This window comes from Embiotoca jacksoni, unplaced genomic scaffold (assembly GCF_022577435.1).
Source record: "Embiotoca jacksoni isolate LCO1_2020_lvr unplaced genomic scaffold, fEmbJac1.0.p SCAF_15, whole genome shotgun sequence".
Lineage (NCBI taxonomy): Eukaryota > Metazoa > Chordata > Actinopteri > Embiotocidae > Embiotoca > Embiotoca jacksoni.
In genome coordinates this window covers 860,576-882,500 of record NW_027185285.1, presented here as the reverse complement: position 1 = coordinate 882,500, position 21,925 = coordinate 860,576, and the positions used below count along the sequence as shown (strand labels likewise).

The window sequence follows — 21,925 nt, the reverse complement described above, 5'->3', positions numbered from 1 at the left end:
TTACAGAAGCTAGCCTGCACAAGACTCCACAGCAGCTTGAACTTTAACGACTTTTTCTGATGCCACGCCTGCCAAAGCCTTCTCATGTGGCAGTTTTTGTGATCATGGTAGTGATTGGCACATTCACCACAAAAAGCAACGAGTTCCTCGTCATCTGCTGGAGGCCAATCGTATCGCTCCAGCTAACTAGGCAGACTGTTGCTCTCCAAGTGTGTTTAAATTGCTGACTTGTTAAAAAATTTAATATTCATTCGGCGACTAGTATAGTGCAAAAAAAAACGAAGGCTAATGTTGCAGGTCCATATCGAACAGTCCTCACCACCACAGGGTTTGTTAATCCTATTATCATTAGTATGAAAAAATGTAAGATCAGATGTTTGTTTGTTTGCTGTTAAGCGTACGAACTCTTATTTCATCTGTAACCTCATAAGAGTTTTTTTTAGTTTTTTTTTAGATGCGGACTAACTACTGTGTGTGACAACTCGGGTATTGTTAGCTGGGATTGCAGGAGTATAAACCTTCCCAAATTTCAATAAAGAACCCGGCAGAGCGACTAATGTTTACCTAAATGCTGCTAACACCCGGACTAACTCGCACCGTAGGGGGTAGATTTGCTTGTCTCGACGAAGGCTTTGCCTGAAATCACTCCCTTGTTCACTCCCATACTCTACAGCGTGCAGTGAATTGAGATTTTGGGCTCTTACTCCTCATCATTTTGCTTCATCACTAACAACTAGATTTGTGCAAAGGTATTTTTTTAAATCAAAAAATTTATAGTAATGACTCTCTTCAACAGATTTGGTGTGCTTTGGAAAAATATCATTTTCTTTAGATTCTGTACTTTTCTTTTTATGTCGTATAGATGTGACAGTAGCTGGTACACCATATGTGCAAGCATGACTGATGACTACAGGTACTTTTTCACAACTTTTCAGCTTCTAGTCTCGCCTGCCATCGAGAGCAGCTCTGCTTGCATATCAATGAGAAATCTCCTTGACGTTTGCAAGATGCTTGATGGAGGAGGCGCATAATTTCATTTCATCCATTGTGTGTCAATGTTCTCATCACTGCCCCCCAAAATTAGATTTATTCCTCGAAGGGAGACTAACAGTGCCACCTGACTGATTCAACAAGCGATTTTTCACTTGAGCCATCTATCAAAATTCATTCTGCTGATTAAATCGCATCTGTATCAAACCAGCTGTTGTGTTTGTCTATCAACACTGATAGTCGTAGTGGAAAATAAGCCCTCAAGGAAATCCAGCCTCAGCTTATGCATATGAGCAGGTCAACTCTTATTGTGCTGTTTATGACACTGAGGAGGGCATTCACTTAAAAATAACACTGTGGTGTAAGACACGTTTACCACTGGAGCTTTAGGTTATCTCGATTCAGTGATATGTTTAAAATTTAAAAAAAAGTTAACCACGATCACAAAAATGTTCAAATCGTTTGAATGGATGGTGCCAAGTAGAGTCCTCATTGAACTTTAGTAAGTTATGCAAGATTCCTTGATTTTATTTGAGGTATATTTTTTTTAGCTTTGTCTGGTTTAAGAGCCTGACAGAAAGTGAAAGAGGATGTACAATGTTTTCTCTTCACTTTAAAAAGCAGAACTATCAGCTGGAAAAAAAAAGAAAGAGGCAAGTTGGCTGAGAGAGAAAAACACAGGGAAAGCATGACATATTTGAGATAATGCCTCGTAAGGTTTTTTCAGTGTGTCGAGCTTTGTTTTGGTGAATGAGGGTTGTTGGTCGAGGTGTCTAAGCGTCTAGGTGTGTGTGCGTGTGCGCATGTTCATGTCTTCTTGACCAACCAATGTGATATGTTGCAGACTCGGGTCAGTCTTGCAGTATAGTTTTATAGTTTTTCATGCTACCATCCTGCCGAGTCAGCAGAGAGAGACTGTCAATGCACTTACGGCAGCTCCTTGCTGGTACAGACAGCTTTCCATCACTCGTCTCCCCCCCCCCTCCCTGCTTCCTCGCTGATAAAACAGGATGTGATAGGACAGTGTGCGTGCAAACTGAAATGAATCCCGACAAACTGATGAGAACATCGAGAGTTAGGGAAAAGATTTTTGTCCCTTTTTTTTTTTTTTTTGTAACGCCGCTTCCAAACAGAACTCCATCTCTGCTCGCTTTGTGCTTTCTGCCCTTTGACACTATCAGAATCAGCCGCTCGGCTGGAAAGTGCAAATACAAACACCCACACCTTCACCTACCTTCTCTCACACTCCTACCAACCCGATTTATTGATTCCTCACTGGATTTTCACACTCTTTGAGCAGAGTTAAAACAGGATGACTCATTTTGCTGTGTCCATTGTTTTTTTTTTCTCATGGACTGGCGCTACACACTGTGATTGGTGTCCTTCAGACCACCTCTGCATCGCTCAGGAACTGTCTGTACTCACTCGGCTCAGTGAGGGGTTCACAGCGGTCCTCAGTTCTCTTCCCCACGTTCTAGTGAGCTGGGCTTCTGTTGCAGTGTTTTCCTGACTGATGCTCATCATCCAGACCTGTTTATTGTATGCTGCATTGCTGTAAACACCAGAATTCATGGCCTCCATATTGTTTATGTCATGGATTTTACTGTTTGCTTGAGGAGATCTTAATCATAATCAAACTTAAATAAAGGTTAACTATCATACTTTTTTTTTTTTTAAATATACATACCATGGTTTATTATGATAAAGTAGACAGAGTTCATAATATATGCGTGTGTTTGTAGCAACATGTATGGTTCTATGTTTCCAGACTCTCCTTGTCTTTTTGTGTCATATCAAAGTGCTTCCTTGCTCTGTTGGCCCTTGAGTCGTTGACCTTCTTTGAGTGTAAATTAACAAATGAAAGATGTCGCCGAGTTGCTAGGCAACCAGGCCACTCTATTAACCTCCTTGTGCATTTCTGTCTATATTCCAATTTAATGAATTATTGGGTGGAATACCGGAAGAGAGCACATACACATACAACTGTGTTGGTAATACTTTGTCTGCCTTCATTTCTATCAGTTATAGTGAACTAAATACTTGAAACACAGGTAAGCAAACTAATGCAGGTGTTTCACATATGCAGCAAAGTAAGAACAAACTAATCGTTGAAGACACTGAGCTGGCCTTGGAAGTTTTTGTTGGAAGCAACTGTGAAAACTGCGCAAAACAGCAAATTCAATAATTCATCATTGACAGATCAACAAACCCTCGCAGGAAGTACAATAATTCAGCAAACATAGACACATACAGGATCCCCGTGAGTGAAATACAGTTATCCCCTCGCAGCAAACTTCAGTTTGGACAACACATGCGTTTAATTAAAATCTTGGGCCTTTCCATGACAACCGTGTTTTCAGATGAGTTTTTCTCTCTAATGTCTCTTTCTGCAGACTCAAACAGAACAGTACTGTAGCACTCATATATCGTATATAAAACTGGACTTGGCTTCCTTGTCTGAACAGTGAAGTCAATGCGGTAGTGGCATTAAGTGAAATACGGCCGAGGTCTCATTTGCTAAATGCGCTCCTTCTAATTAGTTTTATTTTGGTCCATCTGAAGGTAATCCCATAATTAAGTAGATATTAAGTCTTAAAGAGAGGTATGTTTGGTCTGGTTTGATTGACGTGTCTGTGGTGCAGTCAGGTTTTCTGCAATCAGCAGGCCGTTGTTGTGTCTTCTGGTTCTCAGTTAAACCGAGTCCGATCCACTGTTCGCTCCTCCCGAGTTTATCCATATATGGTCACTTCAGGGTCCAAAAATACAAGATGGTGACGACTGAAATGGCGAACTCGAGGCTTCAAAATGGCAGTTCACAAACCGGTGGTTGATGTTACTTGCTTGGTAGCATTGCAGTTACCACATGATTCAATTAATGTTATTGATGTGAGTGATGCAGCACTCGTACTTGTCTGTGGTGGATGACCATGTCACCGCAGACCTCAGACAAATCAAATTATCGTGCAATCAAAAGATGAAGAAAAGATACAATTTAGATAATTGTAAAGCAGCACCGTCTATTGAAGGTTCTGTCATCCTTAACTCGAGCAGTGATAAACTCTGTCGGATAAACATGTTAAAATGTGTAGTTTGTTATGTGAAATATAAGTAGAAGTCAATTTTGTCACTTTAAATTTTATTTACCCTATATTTATCTTATACTTCACACAATTTACAGTATAACATATTTACTACACAATTATTTTTTTGTGTAAGATTGTATCTTGAAAAATGGCAAGAGATGTTTAGAGTTCACTATAATGTGAATCATCTTCAAACACAGATTGAGCTAATAACAATAATAATGATTGAAATAAAGGTATATTCAATGTATGACTAAAACGTGGAGTCTGAAACCAGTGTAGACTTTTCAGAATTCAGAAATCTATAAGAAATCACGTTATTTGTTATTGTTAGTCATCGTGTTTATGAGTTATGTACACAAAAACTGTGTACTGTAAAAGGTTTTGAGTCCAATTTCACAATATTTGGGAGGGAAAGGGGGGAGGGGAGGGGAGTGGTGGTCTGCTGGCTTCTTAGTCTGCACAGAACATGTAAGCTCTTGAGCTGTTACAATGAATAGTTGTATGAATGTCAGTAGGCTAAGCTTCTGCTAGAAAGAAACAACAGAACGCTTTATCTCAGAGCTTCTCTCTTCTCATGACTGAGAGATGTGAATCTGGCCACGTGTATTGACTCGTATTTGTTTTATCTTCTATTTCCCTCAGGACAGTCATCATGAACAGTATTTTGGATCGGCTCTCAGTCTGAATTTGGCCCAAATAAAAGATCCCTGTTTGAATGATCTTGTAGTCTGAGAAGCAACAACTGTTGGGAAGACACCCGTATACTGTATAGGCTGAGTAGCAAACTTCCAAACTTTTATTGCACTGACCAAATTGCTCTGATGCTAGTATCAAAAGGATCAGAAAATGCATTCTCAAAATTATGTAGGCCTTCTACCACAGTGGGTTTGAACTTCTATGAGTCAGTGCGCCATTAATAATGTTACCTTTCAAAAGAAACATGTCCCACAATTAGTTGAGGAAAAGCTTTCAATTTACTTTGGGTTTCCCTTACATTGGCTTTTTGGGTGAATTTTACACTCAAGGGCTTAAAATGTTCTCCAGTCTTAAATGTAATTTTGCTGTTAGATTGCAGCAGAAATGCACCACGCTAACACACTGCCTGCCAGGTGTGCAACGCTTGCTTTTTCACATCTACCAAAGTTTTTTCATTGATGAATTCTGACATGGCAAATCATGTCATAATCTCCCTCCATTTTCTGACTTTATCATTTAATTAATGTGTTGATGATATTCAAAAAGAGATAGAACTTCTGTATTAGATAGGTCCCCCTCCCTTTTCCCTGCAAATAATTGCCCTGTTATCTGTCAGAGGCAGGTTTTGTGAATAAAATAAAGAGGCTGAATGCAGCTATGCTCCCCTGAAGAAAGGTCACTGCTGATGAATTTCAATTACACACACAACATAAAATTGGCAGTCGATGGTAATCTAGGTTCAAATGTAGTCAACAGCGTTTTGATTGACAACATGACGGGCTCGTAGCCCGTGAAAACAAAAAAGTGTGTGTGATGGACAGGATGCTGAGGGAGCCGGTGAGGGTGTGTCGCACTCGGGCAGCATGTCGGAAATCAATAGAATCCGTAGCTATGATAAAGTGTTTTGTGAGAAGGTATACGCTCTGGTGAAAAACAATAAATGAAACGTACATATGTATGTGGTATTTAGCTTCCTGTTTTTCTTGAAAGTGAGCAAATCTCTTGTCTCCTTCTCCCAGTCCTGCTTTAACATAATGTTTGCTCACTGATGATGTTCTTTGTTCTTTGTGTGTGTTTGTGTGTGTGTGTGTGTGTGTCCTTCAGGCGCCCTTGCAGTCCAAAGAGAGAGCATAAAGTAAAAGGAGATAAAGAGAGATATAAGAAAAGGAAGAAAGCCTCACGCTTTCTCCTCATATCCACCCCGACCCCGGAGTAAAACTTTCACTGATATTATTATCGCCTTGCTGCAGCGTTGTAACACTGTTAAATCCCTCCTGCACACGAAGCCCGTACAGTGGAGTAATGCAGAGCAGGCCTTGCTTGCTGTTGTCCTTGATGAATGTAGTAAATCAGCCAGGACGCTCACGGTTGCAGCATGTTAAATCACAATGGGCTCTTTGTACCGGAAGTGACAGAGGAGCTTCCGCATGCACGGCCGAGTGATTGAACAACTCCCAGTGAACAGCACAGGCGGCTGGAAATAATAATAAATTAAAAAAAAGACAAATGATGGTCATATTTAGCTGCGGTGAAGATTAAGTTTCCTGCAGATGAGTCTTGAAAAGAAATGCAAGTAGGAAGGAAGGAAGAAAGGAAGAAGGGAAGGCAGATCGAGGTCGGGGAGAGTAGCAGATGGATGGAGAGAGGAGTGCCCCCGTAGGACTCTCACTGCATGTGACAGTCTGGTGGACTGGCCTCAAATAGTGCTGAGTTCACTATGCTGGAGAAGATTTGTCATTTCCGTGGGAGACTGTCAACCCCTAAACCTTCTGCACTGTAAAAGTATTGATTTTTCAGGCTCACAGAGGAATTTCATTCACTTACACGTGTAAGCGCGCAGCACAGATGTAATTTTCTCTCAGGGAAAGAGGAATTACAGCGTCCTCCATTGCTAAATGCAGAAACTCTCTTCAAAGCCATAGTTGAGAAGGATTTGTTACTGCAGGGAGGATTTGTTTGTTTGAATTAACCGAGCTTTGTGTTGTATTTCTCTCTCCTGCTGCGTCCCCCCTCCTTGCAGCCCTCAACAGCTGCTCTGACCCCGGTTCCCCTCTCTCTGCCCTTCTAACACCCACACGCTCCAGCCTGGTATGTCAAAGCAGCCACTCCGCAGTGGGATTTTTATTTTTCCTTTTTGAAGGACATAGAGTGCCATACACTGTACTTTTCTTCCACATAATTAGGCAAATGCCCAACAAAAGCCTGCGCTGTCCTTGGAGAGAGATGAGTAATGCTGTGACTTTGGACCTAAGGCCTCCATCTTTGTTTATGTGCTACTTTGGATTTCATAGTCCATGTCTAAAGAGATTTAACAACATTTTCTTTGGTTTAACGAAGTCATAAAATGCTCACAGAAGTGATGCTGTTTTGTCAGAAGACGTCTTCCAGGCAGTTTTCAGGAAACGTGTAGATCCCCGCAGACGGCATTAATGACAGGGGCTGGGGGCCGAGTCTGGGAACGTCCGTGCCTTAAACACTGATGTGGTTCTGCTGCCGGAAGGCAATGCTTCTGTAGCTGCTGGCTCAGGACTTACACGGTTTTTTGTGCTCCACGGGGAGCTGTAAAGTCAACCACATGAAGAAATAACACAAGAGATGACAAAAAAAATAGCCCAAACGATGCTTCGCTCAGTTATCTAACTCATTAAAGGGGCCTCCTCTCTTTGATACAGACTTAAATTTCTCCCGCTAAGTTGTGTGGGAGTGTGTGCAGTTGGGATCCAGATTTATTGTGTTGTAGTGTATAGATGATCAGTTCTACATGTCAGAATTCATACACATAAGGATTATAAATAAACCTCAAAGGGAGTTTGAGTCATCCGAATGTGTTTTCTGAACTGAGAGAGAGAGAGAGAGAGAGAGAGACAGAGAGAGAGAGAGAGAGAGAGAGAGAGAGAGAGAGAGATGACATCATGAAGTCAGCAGATAGTCCTAAAAGTTTTTCTAACTCATTGAGATGGCGGACTCGATGGAGCTCAGTCTAGAGAGGATTGTGGGTGAGACACTCAGCAGATTGAATTCCAGATCCCCCTTAAACAGCAGTTTTTATACAAAAGAACTCCTGAGGATCACATTACATAAGATTACGTACAATGTGTTGATTGTTTTGGGCCTGCTTCATCCCCCATGTGCTGAGAATAAAAAAATTGCTGAAGGAAAAAGGGACAGCCTGAGAAATGACGCTGATCATTGGTAACAATATACAGAACTTGCTTTAAATCAAGACAGAAGAATAGTGACCTGTTTTTTGACACTCTTCTCTCGGTCACCTTCACATGACCTTTAGCGACAATAGTGCTTCATGCTCGGAGAGATGAGTTCGGTTTAACATGGTGGCCTTGGCTCCTCGGTGAAACTGGGGCAGCTTGCATTGAGGCCTGGATATCCTTTCTTATGCATCCTCATCACATCCACCTCCCCCCCCTGCTGTTCGGTTCTCTCTCAGGGAATCCTGACTCCCCCTCTTCTCAGTGAAGAAGTGAGGCCATACATACCTAAAAATAGGAACCACAATTCTCCTTGCCCTTCCCTTGCATGTGAACCGTCTTCTTTCCCTCTCATGTTAGCGACCCCCAGGTTTTCCCCCCACGTCTTGCCTGAGCCGCTCCATCAGCTCACTCAGCCAGCGCGGGATGGATTCTTTATTTAATTGTGTTTTTGCGGCTTATTTCCTTTTATGTTTAAGTCCATCTGACTGTTTCAATTCTGTTTATGTGCAGCACTTTGGTCAACCTCTGTTGTGTTTAAATGTGCCATATAAATAAATCTGACTTGACTTGACTGGCTCCTCGCTGCAGTTCCTGCCAGTCAGGCTTTCAAGGCAAACACAAAGGTCACCTTCAGCCAGAGCTCTTCTGCAAAGTGGGCACATTGAACCACTTTGCTCCCACGTCCTCTACCCTGCCTTCGCTGTGCATTTGCACAAACACACCCTCTTCCTCCCGTGTCCTACATTTGTCTCCGCTACTGATAGAAAAAAGCTATTGAACCTGTTGTTCATCTCAGCAGCAATTCAGTCGAGCTCCGTTCGCAGCTCTTACAAACAAAACTCTTCCTTCCTCCGTAGGGTAAATATTCCAATCCTTTACTTAAGAAAAAGTAGTAATTACATGTAAAAAAAATAAATACATTATTAAACTATATTATTCAAAGTACTCATTGTCTGTGTTAACTGTATTATTAGATATTACATAATAGGTGTATTATGAGTGCGATAATGTATAAGCAGCATTTTAGTGTTGTAGCCGGAGGAGGTGGCGCGCTTTTTAACCCCTTCATATATTGTTGGGTATCATATTTTACATTCTTATTGTGGGTTTTTAAAATCGTAAACTGTATTGTAAAATATATTTATAAAAAAAATAAAATAAATAAAAATAAAAAAAATGGAGCGTAGAGTCAAAAATGTATGTCCTTCTAAAAAGTGCTACAGTACTCCTGAACTGTAATCAGTATACTCAGTTACCTTCCACTAAGTGGTTATTCGATAGAATTTGACATGTAATGTAAAATATTTAAGGCATGATTCAAGCATGCTTAACCAGCTACGCGTAATGGTGAATGATTATCTGAATTAAAAAGTGGGAGCTCATTAAGAAGGCTCATCATCTTGCAGATCAAAGATAACTGGGTGTTGATACCAAGCCAAGATGCCAAGAGTTGTTCTTTTTCCACGGGCTCTGGAACAGTGGATGAGTCGGTTTGCCAGCCTCTTGACGAGACAGAAGGAGCCCAGCCAAGGATCAGGCTCACAGGGATTATTTATAGAGTTGAGTGGGCTTCACGGACGCAGGCGTGGAATGTGTCAGAGAGAAAATGCATCATTGATCAAAGCCTGTTCAGAGACGTTTGCCTTATTTTTGCCAAACGCTGAGCGAAGATGGAGGTTTCGGAGGAAAACAATAGCTTTTACTAAACTCTCTGTGTGTGCTGTGCTATAGTAAGCTCCCCCGCTCCTCTACCCACACAGAGTCCTCCGCACCTACACAGGTGACTGGACTTCACTGAACGCTTGCCAATTTTAGCCTCCTCCTTCTCCTTTTTCTCTACTCCGGCATTGAAATAGCTCCTCAGCTCTGGATGTTTAAAATACATACATGGTGGGTGTTGGACAGTTCGTGTGGTGCATGTGGAGGCAGATGTATGCCTCCACAGTAATATGTGGGTTTAACAGTGAAGCAGAGTGTGTGTGTATGTAGGTGTGCAGGAGAAAGTGTAGAAGGGCACGCAGATTCTTGCCGGCACCGCTTATGTACCTCACAGCTTGTCCCGTTGTGAATTTTCTTTCCAATGTACACCTGAAAAGAGACGGAGGCTAACACAGAATTTCAATCAAAGACAGGCAGTGGAGGCGTGTGTGCGTGTTTCTATTGTAACCAGGGGAACATCACGAGGCACATCTTTCAGAGGACAGTGCAGGATGCTCGCTCCCTCTTTATCTCCACCTCCCTCTGTCCCATTCAGGGAGTAGAGGAGGGGTGAGGTGAGGTGTAGGGAGGGAAGTGTAGCAGAGGTGTCCTGTGCTCCGGCGGCAGCGGCGACAGCGGCAGCGGCAGCAGCAGCAGCAGCAGCAGCACAGCTCCCTGGTGGCAGGAAGGGGCACTTTTCTATCTCCGCCAGTCGCTGCAATGCAGATGGCAGTCAAGGTTATGCCTGTGTGGCCACTCTGACAGGCTGAAGTATTGAGGATGCCAGGCCAGGCGATTCAAGCGACGAAAATCGGGCTTGGGGAAACTTGTGGCCTTGTTGTCCTGAAATGGTTTTATTTATAACTTAAGGACCTTCATGCTCAGATTTTCAAATCCCACGCCAGCCCCCTTCAGTTGCAACGGATGTTTCTAGGGCTTAAAAGAACATGTTGTGTTCTATTACGCTGCACATATAACATGCCTTACTCTCCTCCTTGTTGCAGAGTCGCCTGTAATCTTTTTCCTGGCTGTCACTCCACGCGAGCGTTGTATCCGAGGTGGAGGGTAAATGTTGTGGACGCGCGTGGCCCCGGACTGGCACGGTGACATTTGTTGTTAATCAGCCTCCCGCTCGTCCTCAGCTTCCTCTGTCTGGATGTGATAAACATGTCAGTCTCAGCCAAATTGCAACACTGAGTACCACAGGGTGTGCGTGGTCAGCGCTTCAGAGAGGGCCGGTGCAAAAGTCTCAATGAAAGTGGATCAGAGAGGTGCTACGTTTTGGTAGCATTGCTCTGGAAAAGCCACTGGTACATTCTCACTTCCCCTTCACAGGGAGCTGTAAGCTGTAGTCTTACATAGACACACTGAGAAGAAACAGAGGAGGATGGCCAGATTTCCACATCCTGTGTGTGTGTGTATGTGTATGTCTGTCTGTGCACGTCCTCAAAAGAATTCCTCTGGCTTCCCTTTTTTGTTGCGCCCGAGGCTCAGGCAGACGATTCATTGTAAGCAGCTTCAAAACAGCTGCCTCTGTCAGATATTATTGAGGAAGTGATAGATCATTTCCCACAGGGTGGAAACATTCACCACACCACTAGTTTGGCCTTAATTGTTTCCCAGTATCAATCCAATCTCTTAAATGGTGTATGAAGGGATATGTGCAAAGACAGAGGCGGAGAGGGAGACAAATTTGGTTTGGAAATTTATTCAGGAGCCAAGCGATACAAAGATTTGAGTGGCAGAAAGAAAGAGAGAAAACAATAAATAAAGAAAGGAAGAGAAACAGAGAGAAAGGAGGGGACTGATGTTAATCACCCTTGTGTCAACAGGCTAGTATCAACTACTATCCTTTTATTGGAAATCATCAGGAGTTGGACAAACACACTTTCATGTCACACTCCCTCGCATCCTTCACATCTTTGGCAAACACGGCCAAGATCCGGTGCCTGTGGCTGAAAACCATTTGGGGAAATGAGAAAACATTGTGGTAATGAATGTAATGAGAAGAATGTTTTGAGACGAGGCAACGCTGTTTAATTAAAGCGATGCTGACCACGGAGGGCTATAAGATATAGTCCCGTGTGAGAGGAGCCGATGAGTCGAGCAGTGATATCCGTGAGGCGCCTGGCACGTCGCTGCTAGCCTGTTGTCAGATTAAAACCCAGCAACTCCAATTTCACTTATGATGCTTCCGAGGGGCAACCAGCAGTGACGTCACCTGTTTGGTTTGTGAACGGCCGTTGTGAAGCCTCGACTTCCGATTTTGGCCGGCGCCATCTTGCCAGTTCCGAGCGGTTTGAAGCCGGAAGTCTCCATATTTAGACGAGCTGAGGGGGAGCGAGCGGTGGATCTGACTCGATCTGATTGGAAACCGGACAATACTACGTCACGCCAACTGATATGCGTAAACCAATGAGACAGACACGCCTCCCGAAATACTGCTTTTTCAAGCTCATTTTATAATTAATAAGGGGGTTATTTTCAGATGGACTGCCAGAAAACTAATAAGAAGTGACTTTAGCTAGCAAAAAAAACAAAAATGACTTGTGGAGAAATTTCATTGACTTAGCCAACCTCTAGCGGCACGCCATGGTATTGCAGCTTAAGGCACTTCTGCATCAACCTAATTTTTCAGAGCCGTAATTTACGTCCACTTTTACATAATGGATGTTTCTCATGTGTGATGTTGAAAATGTAGGGCTCAAACTAACGGGACCTTGGATAACAAAGACGTGCTGCAAGAGCATCTTATTTCTAACTGAGATCAGTCAGGTTTGCCAGATAAAAAGGAACTTTTTATTTCCCAGGAAGTTACTAATCCAAGCCTAAAAACCATACGATAAACTGTTTCCTCAACTAAAACAAAGCAAATACTCACCAGACCTTTCTTGTCCTTTGGTGCTTTCAGTATCAGGTGGTCACAGAACAGCTGATGTGGTGAATACGAGGTCATGTGGGAGTTAGTTCTTTCAAACCTTTTGTTTTTGTTTTTGTTACCATCACTTCAGTGTGCAAAGGTCATTGAGGCACCTTCAGCGGTAGTAAAAACATATGAATGCTTCAGAGGATAAAGGTTTTCATGTGACTACCACAATGTGAAAGTCTTATTCAAGGAGCCTGAGTGCGGTGAGTGCATGCAGTTTTAGATGTGTGGGTTCACCCAATGAGTGCTGTGATCTTGGCTCATTCTGTTCTGGGACACTCAGACGCATTAGTTGGATGGGGGCACAGAGTGCTCGTACAAAGTCTGCATCGTCAATAGAGGAGGTGCAAGATAGCAATCACAAATATGAGCTGATAAGACCGCATTTTGAACATGCTGGCTAAACCAGATAAAGCAGCGGAGTGTACAGTGGGAGAGGGATGGAAGGGAATTAAGGGACAATTACCGGGAACAATCACCCCACAATCTACCAAACAACCTCAACACCATATACAAGGATTTCTCTATTATCACTTTTGTGGAAATACCAACATGATCCCAAACAATCACTCACGCACAAAGTGGGAGCTGAGATTATACAGACAGCTTGCCAAGGAAGAGGACGGCCACAAACAGGAAGCCGACCTTGAGGACGTGTTGACGAGAATGTTTCTTGAACCCGCAAAAGACACTCGCTCTCTCGCTGTATGTTCCTCACCCTGAGCAACAAGCGTGTGCACGTGAGCACATCTAATCACACCTGAAGGGCGCTACGAATTACTTTTTGCAGGAAATAATTGGCCCCATTGGTGATGCAAGGGGACGGAAAGCATGAGGAAAGCAGCTGGGGAAAATGAGCAGGTTGTGATGGAGACGCCACAGGAGAGCCTGTGTCTATGGGCATGTGTGCATTCAGGCAGTAAACTCTGATAGGTGTGATGTGATTTATGATCAAACCCCTTAGACGTGTTGTACTGAATGTATTAAACACAAATGCTTTGCGACTGAAGCTGGACGGCAGTGCTCAGTGCTTTTTTTTTTTCTGTGGTTCCACAGCTTAATAGCATTGACCTCTCCTCTCTCCGTGGGCCAGTAATTAGTCAGACTGTTTGGTGCTCTTTGGCTTGTTTGGGAGTTCGTCGGGGGATTTCCACTTATTAGCCGAGCCTGAAAAGAGTGTTAACAGCAGAACAGGGGCTTTACATCGGAGGCACAACAAGCCCCCGTGCACAATAGACCACCTGGATGAAAATGTAAATCCATGTGTGCGCTGGGACAAACACCAATTCAGGCATCTCACATTTCCCTGTCAGTCCTCGAATTTTCTCGCCTATTCACACATTATGTTCATGTTCTGCGAAACTAACACTAAGATGCTGTAGTGAGTTTCCACAATGAGCCGCTGAGACCACTGCTGTGAGAATTTAAGCAGTCGCCCACGAGAGATTACACAAACGGACAGCCCCAACTTCTCTCTCCCTCCCGCTCCATGTCTTTCCCTCGTACGTCTTTCTTTATTCTCTCCATCCCGTACTCGCCCCTCCCTATTTCCAAAGTCTGTATTCAACTGCAAGATGCTTCATCGACAGACACCACTGTCATGTTGCTAACGAACCGCAGCGTGGGTTGTATTTATCTGTCGATCCCCGCCTCTCTGTCTCTTTCCCTCCTATTAGGACTTAGTTTTTCAATTTGATTTAATTTGCTTTATTGGCATTGAGGTTGCGCAGCATTGCCAAAACATCTAAACAAATTAAGTTAACATTAATCTAATTAAACTATCTTTCTTTCTCAATTTCTGTCATTTAATCCTACTATCTCATATTCATTGTCTTAGCAAAGGTCCTCTTTACCTCCTTCTCTTTCTTCTCTATTATTTTTTTTCTCTGTGGATGCCTCCTTACACATAGTTTTAAGGAGTTGATTCTGTTAGAGGCTGAAGGATGTTCCCCCCCTAAGCGCTGCGTGACAGGACTCAGATGTCAGTTTGAATAACTATTGTGGAGATGAGGAGGAGAAGAAGGCGCTGTAGTGCTTTGAGGTGATGATGGGCAGCCCAGACTCAAGGAGAGCGAGAAAATGGGGGGTGTTCTGATGACGACCTCTGACCTACCTCCTCCAAGTAGACTGGGATTCACTGGGCCAAGCCAGAGCTCTTTGATTCTTAACGTCTATGAGCTTCTGGAGGAAACCGTGTTGGGCTTCCTCCACACAAAAAAATAATACACACAATTACATAATCACTTTTACTTGTTAATTTAGCCTCTGCAGTGATTCACATTAGGTGTGGCATTTTTTGGCTGTTTTGAGCAATTTAAAATCAGGGCAAAACCGGAGGCAAAGTAGTGGAAATAATTCTACCTGATGACAGTGAATTCTTGCTCCATTTTTCAGTCCTCTGTAATTAGAGTGGTAAATATTTGCCTTGACTGTCATGTTATCACTGAGACTGAAATAGAAATTTGTTACACATACTTACTCTGGGCAGTTTCACGGTGACTCTTTACCACCCAGACACATTAAACGTGTTTGTGGGGCCTGTGTGTGTGTGTGTGTGTGTGTGTGTGTGTGTGTGTGTGTGTGTGTGTGTGTGTTTGATACATCAACATTTGACATGTCAACGTGTGCATTTGCTGTGTAATGGGGATTAGCTGTGACTGCCTGTCTGTCATGGTGTATGCGTGTAGACACTGAGTCTGTGATCCTCGAGCACACGTGGGCCAACACACACGTACCGCGACTCACATGTCGGAGAGCACGTCATCAAGAGGGCTCTGCTCTGCCTTCACTCCCCATTACCCCGCCCCCTCCTCTTCCCCTCGTTGCCTTACTCACTGCTTCTCATTGCACACACACACACACACACACACACAAACGACACAGTAGCTCATGTGGGCGAGAGGAACCGAGCCGTGCCTGACTACTTTCTGCAGACCTGTTTTGGAGTTGAGATATGATAGGAGCGAGTGGCAGGCGGCCAACGAGGCCGTGGCGAGGAGGTGGGATGCTTGTCCTGTAGGTTTGCTGGAATGAGGAGGAAATGGGCCAAGCTGGTGAAGTAAGCAGTGTGTCCACAGTCTCACAGGAAGACATTCAGGGGAGAGATTTGTGCTCTGTGTGTTCAAAAGAAGCCCAGAACTGTGGTCATTTCAACTTTTGACAGTCCGGAGGCTGAGACATGCTCCCTCTTTTTGGCCCTCAACTCAAGCTAAGCGGATATCGATGATATAACCATCTAATTCGAAATACAATGATTTGAAATGTATACAATGATAGGAAGTCCTCTAAAAACAATTCATCCACTGTGCACTAGTTAGGAGTTTTTGTTTTGGCATACTGTACTCAGTGGGGGACTGAAGGGGACTGAAGGCAACCTGAGAGCTGTTGCCACCTGGGAGCTGGGAGCTTTGCATTAATTGCCTCCCTTCAGTTAAGTTCCGCATGTCATCCTGCTTATTGCGCTCGGTGTCAGAGTGTGACAAACACTGACAGGGAGAGACCGCTGCCCTTCAGAGGATGTTGTGGGGGGGGGGGGACTTGTCTCACAGCCTTGCCATTCCCCCTACAGCGGCTTCACCCTTCCATCAGGAAGTGTTTGACCCAGCCCGGAGCGGCCGCTGTCCCCACTGGAACATGTGTGTGTGTGTGTGTGTGTGTGTGTGTGTGTGTGTGTGTGTGTGTGTGTGGGTGGGTGGTGGTGGGCGGGGGGTTGTAGAGGATGACCGAAATACCCCCACATCTCCGCAGCAACAGCAACAGGCAGTCAAGCCACAGGCACTCGAACACACACATAAACAGAAATACTGACATCTCTACCAGGAAAGTCCCAGGAGGCTGTGAAAAAATGGTGAGAGGGAAAGGAGAAAAAAGAAAGAAGCGTGGAAAAAAAATTCAGTGGCAGAAATTGATAGAAAAAAAGATTTAAAAGCGATTGTTATAAAGAAATTGTTACAATTCATGAAATTTAAATTTATATTATTTATGCAATGATTGCATTTTCCAGGTGAGTCATTAATCCCTTATGTCGAGGTCACCAGTCTTGTGATTTTGCATGAACTAGAATTTGATTTTACTTTTGTAGAAACTGATTTGGAGCAGACCCACAGTGTGCCTGCTTGGTTTTGATTGAGAGGCAGAGAGAAACGGATTGTGTCCTGTCTGGCTGTCTGGCTAATTGCAACAGCATGTTAATGAGACACTAGATTACCCTGACACCCTTTGACCCTCTGCGGTGACAGCACTTCCCTGAAGAAGGTCTGGAAACAATCAGACCTGAACGGATTGTCCCTCACTGAGCCACTTGCTCCGCCTGCTTTCAGTCTCACATATCCCCAGTACTCCATTCAGCATCGATGTCTATCTTGTTGATTTTTGCAAACAGCTCCCGAGGAGCAGACCAGAGGGAGCGGCCGACTGTCTTTTTGGTCCGTTTTAAAAATAGGCTAACTGTAATTTTCTGTCACATGAGGTGAAAGCAGCCGGCTAGTGAGATTAAAGAGCGTGACGTTTGGGTTGAAATGTGAGCTCTTGATTATGGCCTCCAGATTTATCTCCCACTCCCACTGTGACGGCTGAGGGGCGGATGATCTTTTGGAGGAAATGAGACCATGACAAAGAGAGATAAAGATAAGGCTCGCATCAGTTCTGTGGTCTGTTTAACTCCCTACGTGAAGTGGTTGACAAGCTCTCTTTGCTCCTAGGTTACCTCTTGGAAAGACTTGGAATTGTATTAACTCCTCAGCTGAACCAACAGCACCATCCTTACCCTCACAGTCTTGGCAAGGGTACATGCATTAGCATGTGCCTGTGGGTCTTGGCACGAGCACTCTCAACAATTGCATGCAAGAATTTCTCGAGGGAGAGAAAGTAAATGCTTGAATAGTTCTATTTTAACACATAGTGAGCAACCCTTTTGAACTGGGTGGTCCTGGCATCATTGGGCCACAGCACACCATCTGTTTTAAGATCAGTGATCACTGACTAGGATATCCAAGAGGTGTATGTTATCCTTCAAAAATAATTATCTGTATCTCTATTAAAATGTTATCTTTTACAGCTCTGAATAATTACACATTTGAAATTGTAATATTGGCTGTTTATTTGTAGGGAGAAGAGATAGAGGTCGTAAAACAAGGGCAAAACCAGAGAGTGATGATCGTGTCCTGTCTTCAGCTCTGCGTCAAATGGTGCTCATTAATCGTGATGAGTTGCCAGGCATCATCTGCCTCTGGCCGTCAGGAGGAAGATGGATAGTCCTGAGGTGTTTCACTGTGGCTACAGTTGGACCTTCCTCAAGGGACATCCATCAGGCCTTTGAAGGCAGCCAGAGACTTGGGCTGAAGACAGGGGGAAGCCTGGGGGCACTCGGCCCCTCTCCAGTTTTTTTCTAAAATCTAAAACAGATAAAGAGACTTGAAGCGAAGGCGAAAACTGAGATTAGGTGGCTTTGATTGCATTTATTAAATATTGTAGGTGTAATCAAACATCACCACCGACATGACAGTGTTGTAATAAAATAGAGAATTTGTCTCCTTTTAACAATAACAGTCTCAAAACTGTCTGGAGTCTTTAACAGTAATTTGTGGATTGAGTTAGGTTTGATTTTAATCTACTGTTCTCTGCAGTATGCATTATTCAACAAGCCCATTTTCCAAGTCCTGAACCAGGCCATCTGCATTCAGGCTATCTAGCTAACCACAGCCCTGTTTGGAAATAGGGCAGCACTGTCTGCTTTCTGCCAGCTAAGCCAACAGACCTAAAAGCTGCAAAGTTCATGGCAGGTGGTGTGTGCAGCATCTGTTTCAATACTTTCACAAGTTTTGCTTTTGCCTCGGTTGCCGTCGAGAGACAGGCTCCTCAGAGCTGTAGCAAACATTGCAATGTCTTCGGGATCGGCTGGCAAGATATGTATTTATGAGAGGTTGCCCACAGGATGAATATTTAATCAGCAAATCTCATTTGCCGTTAAAAAGTAACATGAAACCGATTTTTAAAGCCCATAACTTTGTTTGTGAAATTAAACCATTGTGAATCGAGCCAAGCTGGAAATCGTATCTCCAGTTTTATATCATCACAGCAAGCTGTCCAGTTTTAAAAAGAAACAGACCTCATGCAATATACAGTATATTGTGCTTAGTCTCTGTCTTCATAAATGATGTAATATACAATCTGAGAAGAATAATAAGAAAAAGAGATGTGCATTTTAGATAAACAAGTGTCTTTGACATCTGACTATGAAAAATATAGCTATGACAAGCCATTAGTCAAACAAGACCTTGCATGGCTCAAATTGACCACTGTATCCCGTATCCATAAAGATGGGCCTTAGCATGTTGGTTCACTGCTGTGGAGAACAGAGAAAATAAATACTACCATTAAACAGTTTATAACTGGAGACAATTATTATAGTCTTCATGAGCTAAGCACAGTTTTCTGTGGGAGTGCTCATTGTCTATCTTTACCTTTTAGCGATATCACAAAAATTATTTTTCTTTCAAGTTTCAATTAGCATACATCTATCTAGATGTAAATGAAAGTGAAAACGCTGCCTTTTTGTTGTCTTTCCCCTCCTGTGTACATTTTATGTCGCCATTGTATTCACTGCTGTCTCTCGAATTCAGATACAAAGAGTAACCAATAAACTCTCTCTTCTCCAACCTTTCCCCTCCCCTCTCTGTTTCCAGGATGGTTCCAAACAGAGGCAGGTGAGGAAGAAAACGGTTTCCTTCAGTTCGATGCCAAATGACCGTAAGATCAGCAGCACTGCTGCTTGCATGGCCTTCATGATGGAGGGTTGTGAGATGAAGAAAGTGCGCTCCAACTCACGCATGTACAACCGCTACTTCCTGCTGGATCCGGACATGCACTGGCTCCGTTGGGAGCCGTCCAAGAAGGACTCAGAGAAGGCCAAACTGGAAATCAAGAGCATTAAGGAGGTCCGCTTGGGAAAGAAAACACCTGTTCTGCGCAGCAATGGTCTCTCAGATCAGTTCCCCGATGAATGCGCCTTCTCAATCATCTATGGAGATAACTATGAGTCCTTAGATTTGGTAGCCACGACAGCAGATGTCGTCAGTACCTGGGTGATGGGCCTGAGGTATCTGGTGTCTTATGGCCGCCACACAGTGGACATGGTGGAACCGAGTCAACCGAGTCTACGAACATCTTGGATTGGCTCAGTGTTTGACCTTGCAGATATGGAAAAGGAAGGACACATAGACCTGTTCAGAGCCACCCAGATAATCAAGGGGCTCAACCCTGGAATGAAAGAGTCTCGGATAGAGTTGAAGTTCAAGGAACTTCAGAAAGCCAAAGACCAATACGGAGAGGCAATTAACATGGACACTTTTGTGGAGGCCTACTGTGAGCTCTGCACACGGCCAGAGATATTCTTCCTGCTGGTGCAGTTCTCCAGTAACAAGGAGTATCTGGACAGTAAAGATCTGATGCTGTTTGTAGAAGTGGAGCAAGGTGTGGAAGGTGTAACAGAGGACATGTGCAGGGATATTGTTCAGAAATTTGAGCCATCCGCCGAAGGCAGAGAGAGGGGCTACCTCTCCATCGATGGTTTTACACACTACCTCCTGTCCTCCGAATGCCACATTTTTGACCCCCAGCACAAACGTGTGTGCCAGGATATGAACCAGCCTCTCTCCCATTACTACATCAACTCCTCACATAATGCCTCCCTTCTGGAAGACCATTTCTGGGGTTCGTCAGACATCAGCAGTTACATCCGAGCTCTAAGGATGGGGTGTCGCAGCATTGAGGTCATTGTATGGGACGGCCCCGATAATGAACCAGTGGTATACGTAGGAAGCTCTGTTGCTTCACAGCTAGCTCTGTCTAAAGTTCTCGACATTATAAACCAGTATGCTTTTGAGAGCTCTGAGTATCCCCTGATTCTCTGCTTGGTCACCCACTGCTGCATCCCCCAGCAGAGGGTCATGGCACAGCACATGAAGAAGATTCTCGGGGACAAACTGTACGTTGAAACCCCCAACAAAGAGGAAAACTACCTTCCTTCTCCTGAGAAACTTAAAGGTAAAATCCTTCTCAAGGGTAAAAGGCTGCCGCCCAGCTGCCCCGACCTCGAGGGGGATGTGACTGATGAGGAAGAAGGTCTGGAAATGTCCAGAAGAGTGGGAGCTGATGAGAAGGACCACCTGAATGGGTTGGGCTGTAAGAGGCTCAGACTGTGCAGAGAACTATCTGATCTTGTATCTCTCTGCAAGTCAGTCCAGTTCAGGGATTTTGAGATCTCTAAGAGGGACCAAAAGTATTGGGAGATGTGTTCCTTCAATGAGGTAGATGCGAACAGGTTTGCCAACGAGTTCCCAGAGGAATTTGTCTATTACAACAAGCGCTTCCTCTCCAGGGTATATCCCACACCTATGAGGATTGATGCCAGCAACATGAACCCCCAGGATTTCTGGAAGTGTGGCTGCCAGATCGTAGCCATGAACTACCAGACGCCAGGCCTGATGATGGACCTCAACCTAGGCTGGTTCAGGCAGAATGGCAACTGCGGGTATGTTTTGCGACCAGCCATCATGAGGGAGGAGGTGTCTTACTTTAGTGCCAATGCGCGCGACTCCCTGCCAGGAGTGTCTGCACAGCTTCTTCACATCAAGGTCATCAGTGGGCAGAATTTGCCCAAGCCTCGCGGTTCTGCTGCTAAAGGTGATGTGGTGGAGCCCTACATATATGTGGAGATTCACGGCATTCCAGCAGACTGTGCTGAGCAAAGAACCAAGACTGTGTCCCAGAATGGTGACAACCCCATTTTTGATGAGAGTTTTGAATTTCAAATCAATTTACCGGAGCTTGCCGTACTGCGCTTTGTGGTTCTGGATGACGACTACATTGGAGATGAGTTCATCGGCCAGTACACTATCCCATTTGAGTGCCTACAGCCAGGCTACAGACATGTCCCTCTACAATCTCTCACTGGAGAGTTCCTACCCAACACCACCCTGTTTGTTCACGTAGCCATCACCAACAGGCGGGGTGGAGGAAAGGCTCATAAGAGGGGTCTGTCTGTCAGGAAGGGTAGGAAGGCCCGGGAGTACACCACCACCAAGACGACAGGGATCAAAGTAGTGGACGAGCTCTTCAGAGCTTCCACCCAGCCCCTCAGGGAGGCCACAGACCTCAGAGAAAATGTGCAGGTAAGGAACTACTTCAAATATGTATGAGACATCATCACTAAAACCATTACTCATAGGCTTAGTGTTGGACTGACTGTGCTGCTATGTGAAGTTGTTCAAGAGTGACACCTTTCCTGGAGGATTTTTATATGCTGGGGAAGCATTTATGAT

The 21,925-nt window shown here is 44.1% G+C and overlaps 1 protein-coding gene across 1 annotated transcript in view; it reads left to right on the top strand.

Moving 5' to 3' along the window:
- The window catches only part of stat5a (signal transducer and activator of transcription 5a), an 86,247-nt gene that overhangs the window by 40,996 nt on the left and 23,326 nt on the right, over positions 1–21,925 (top strand). The window contains 1 exon segment of the mRNA XM_069148561.1: positions 19,289–21,775. Coding sequence (XP_069004662.1) covers positions 19,289–21,775 — 2,487 coding nt within the window.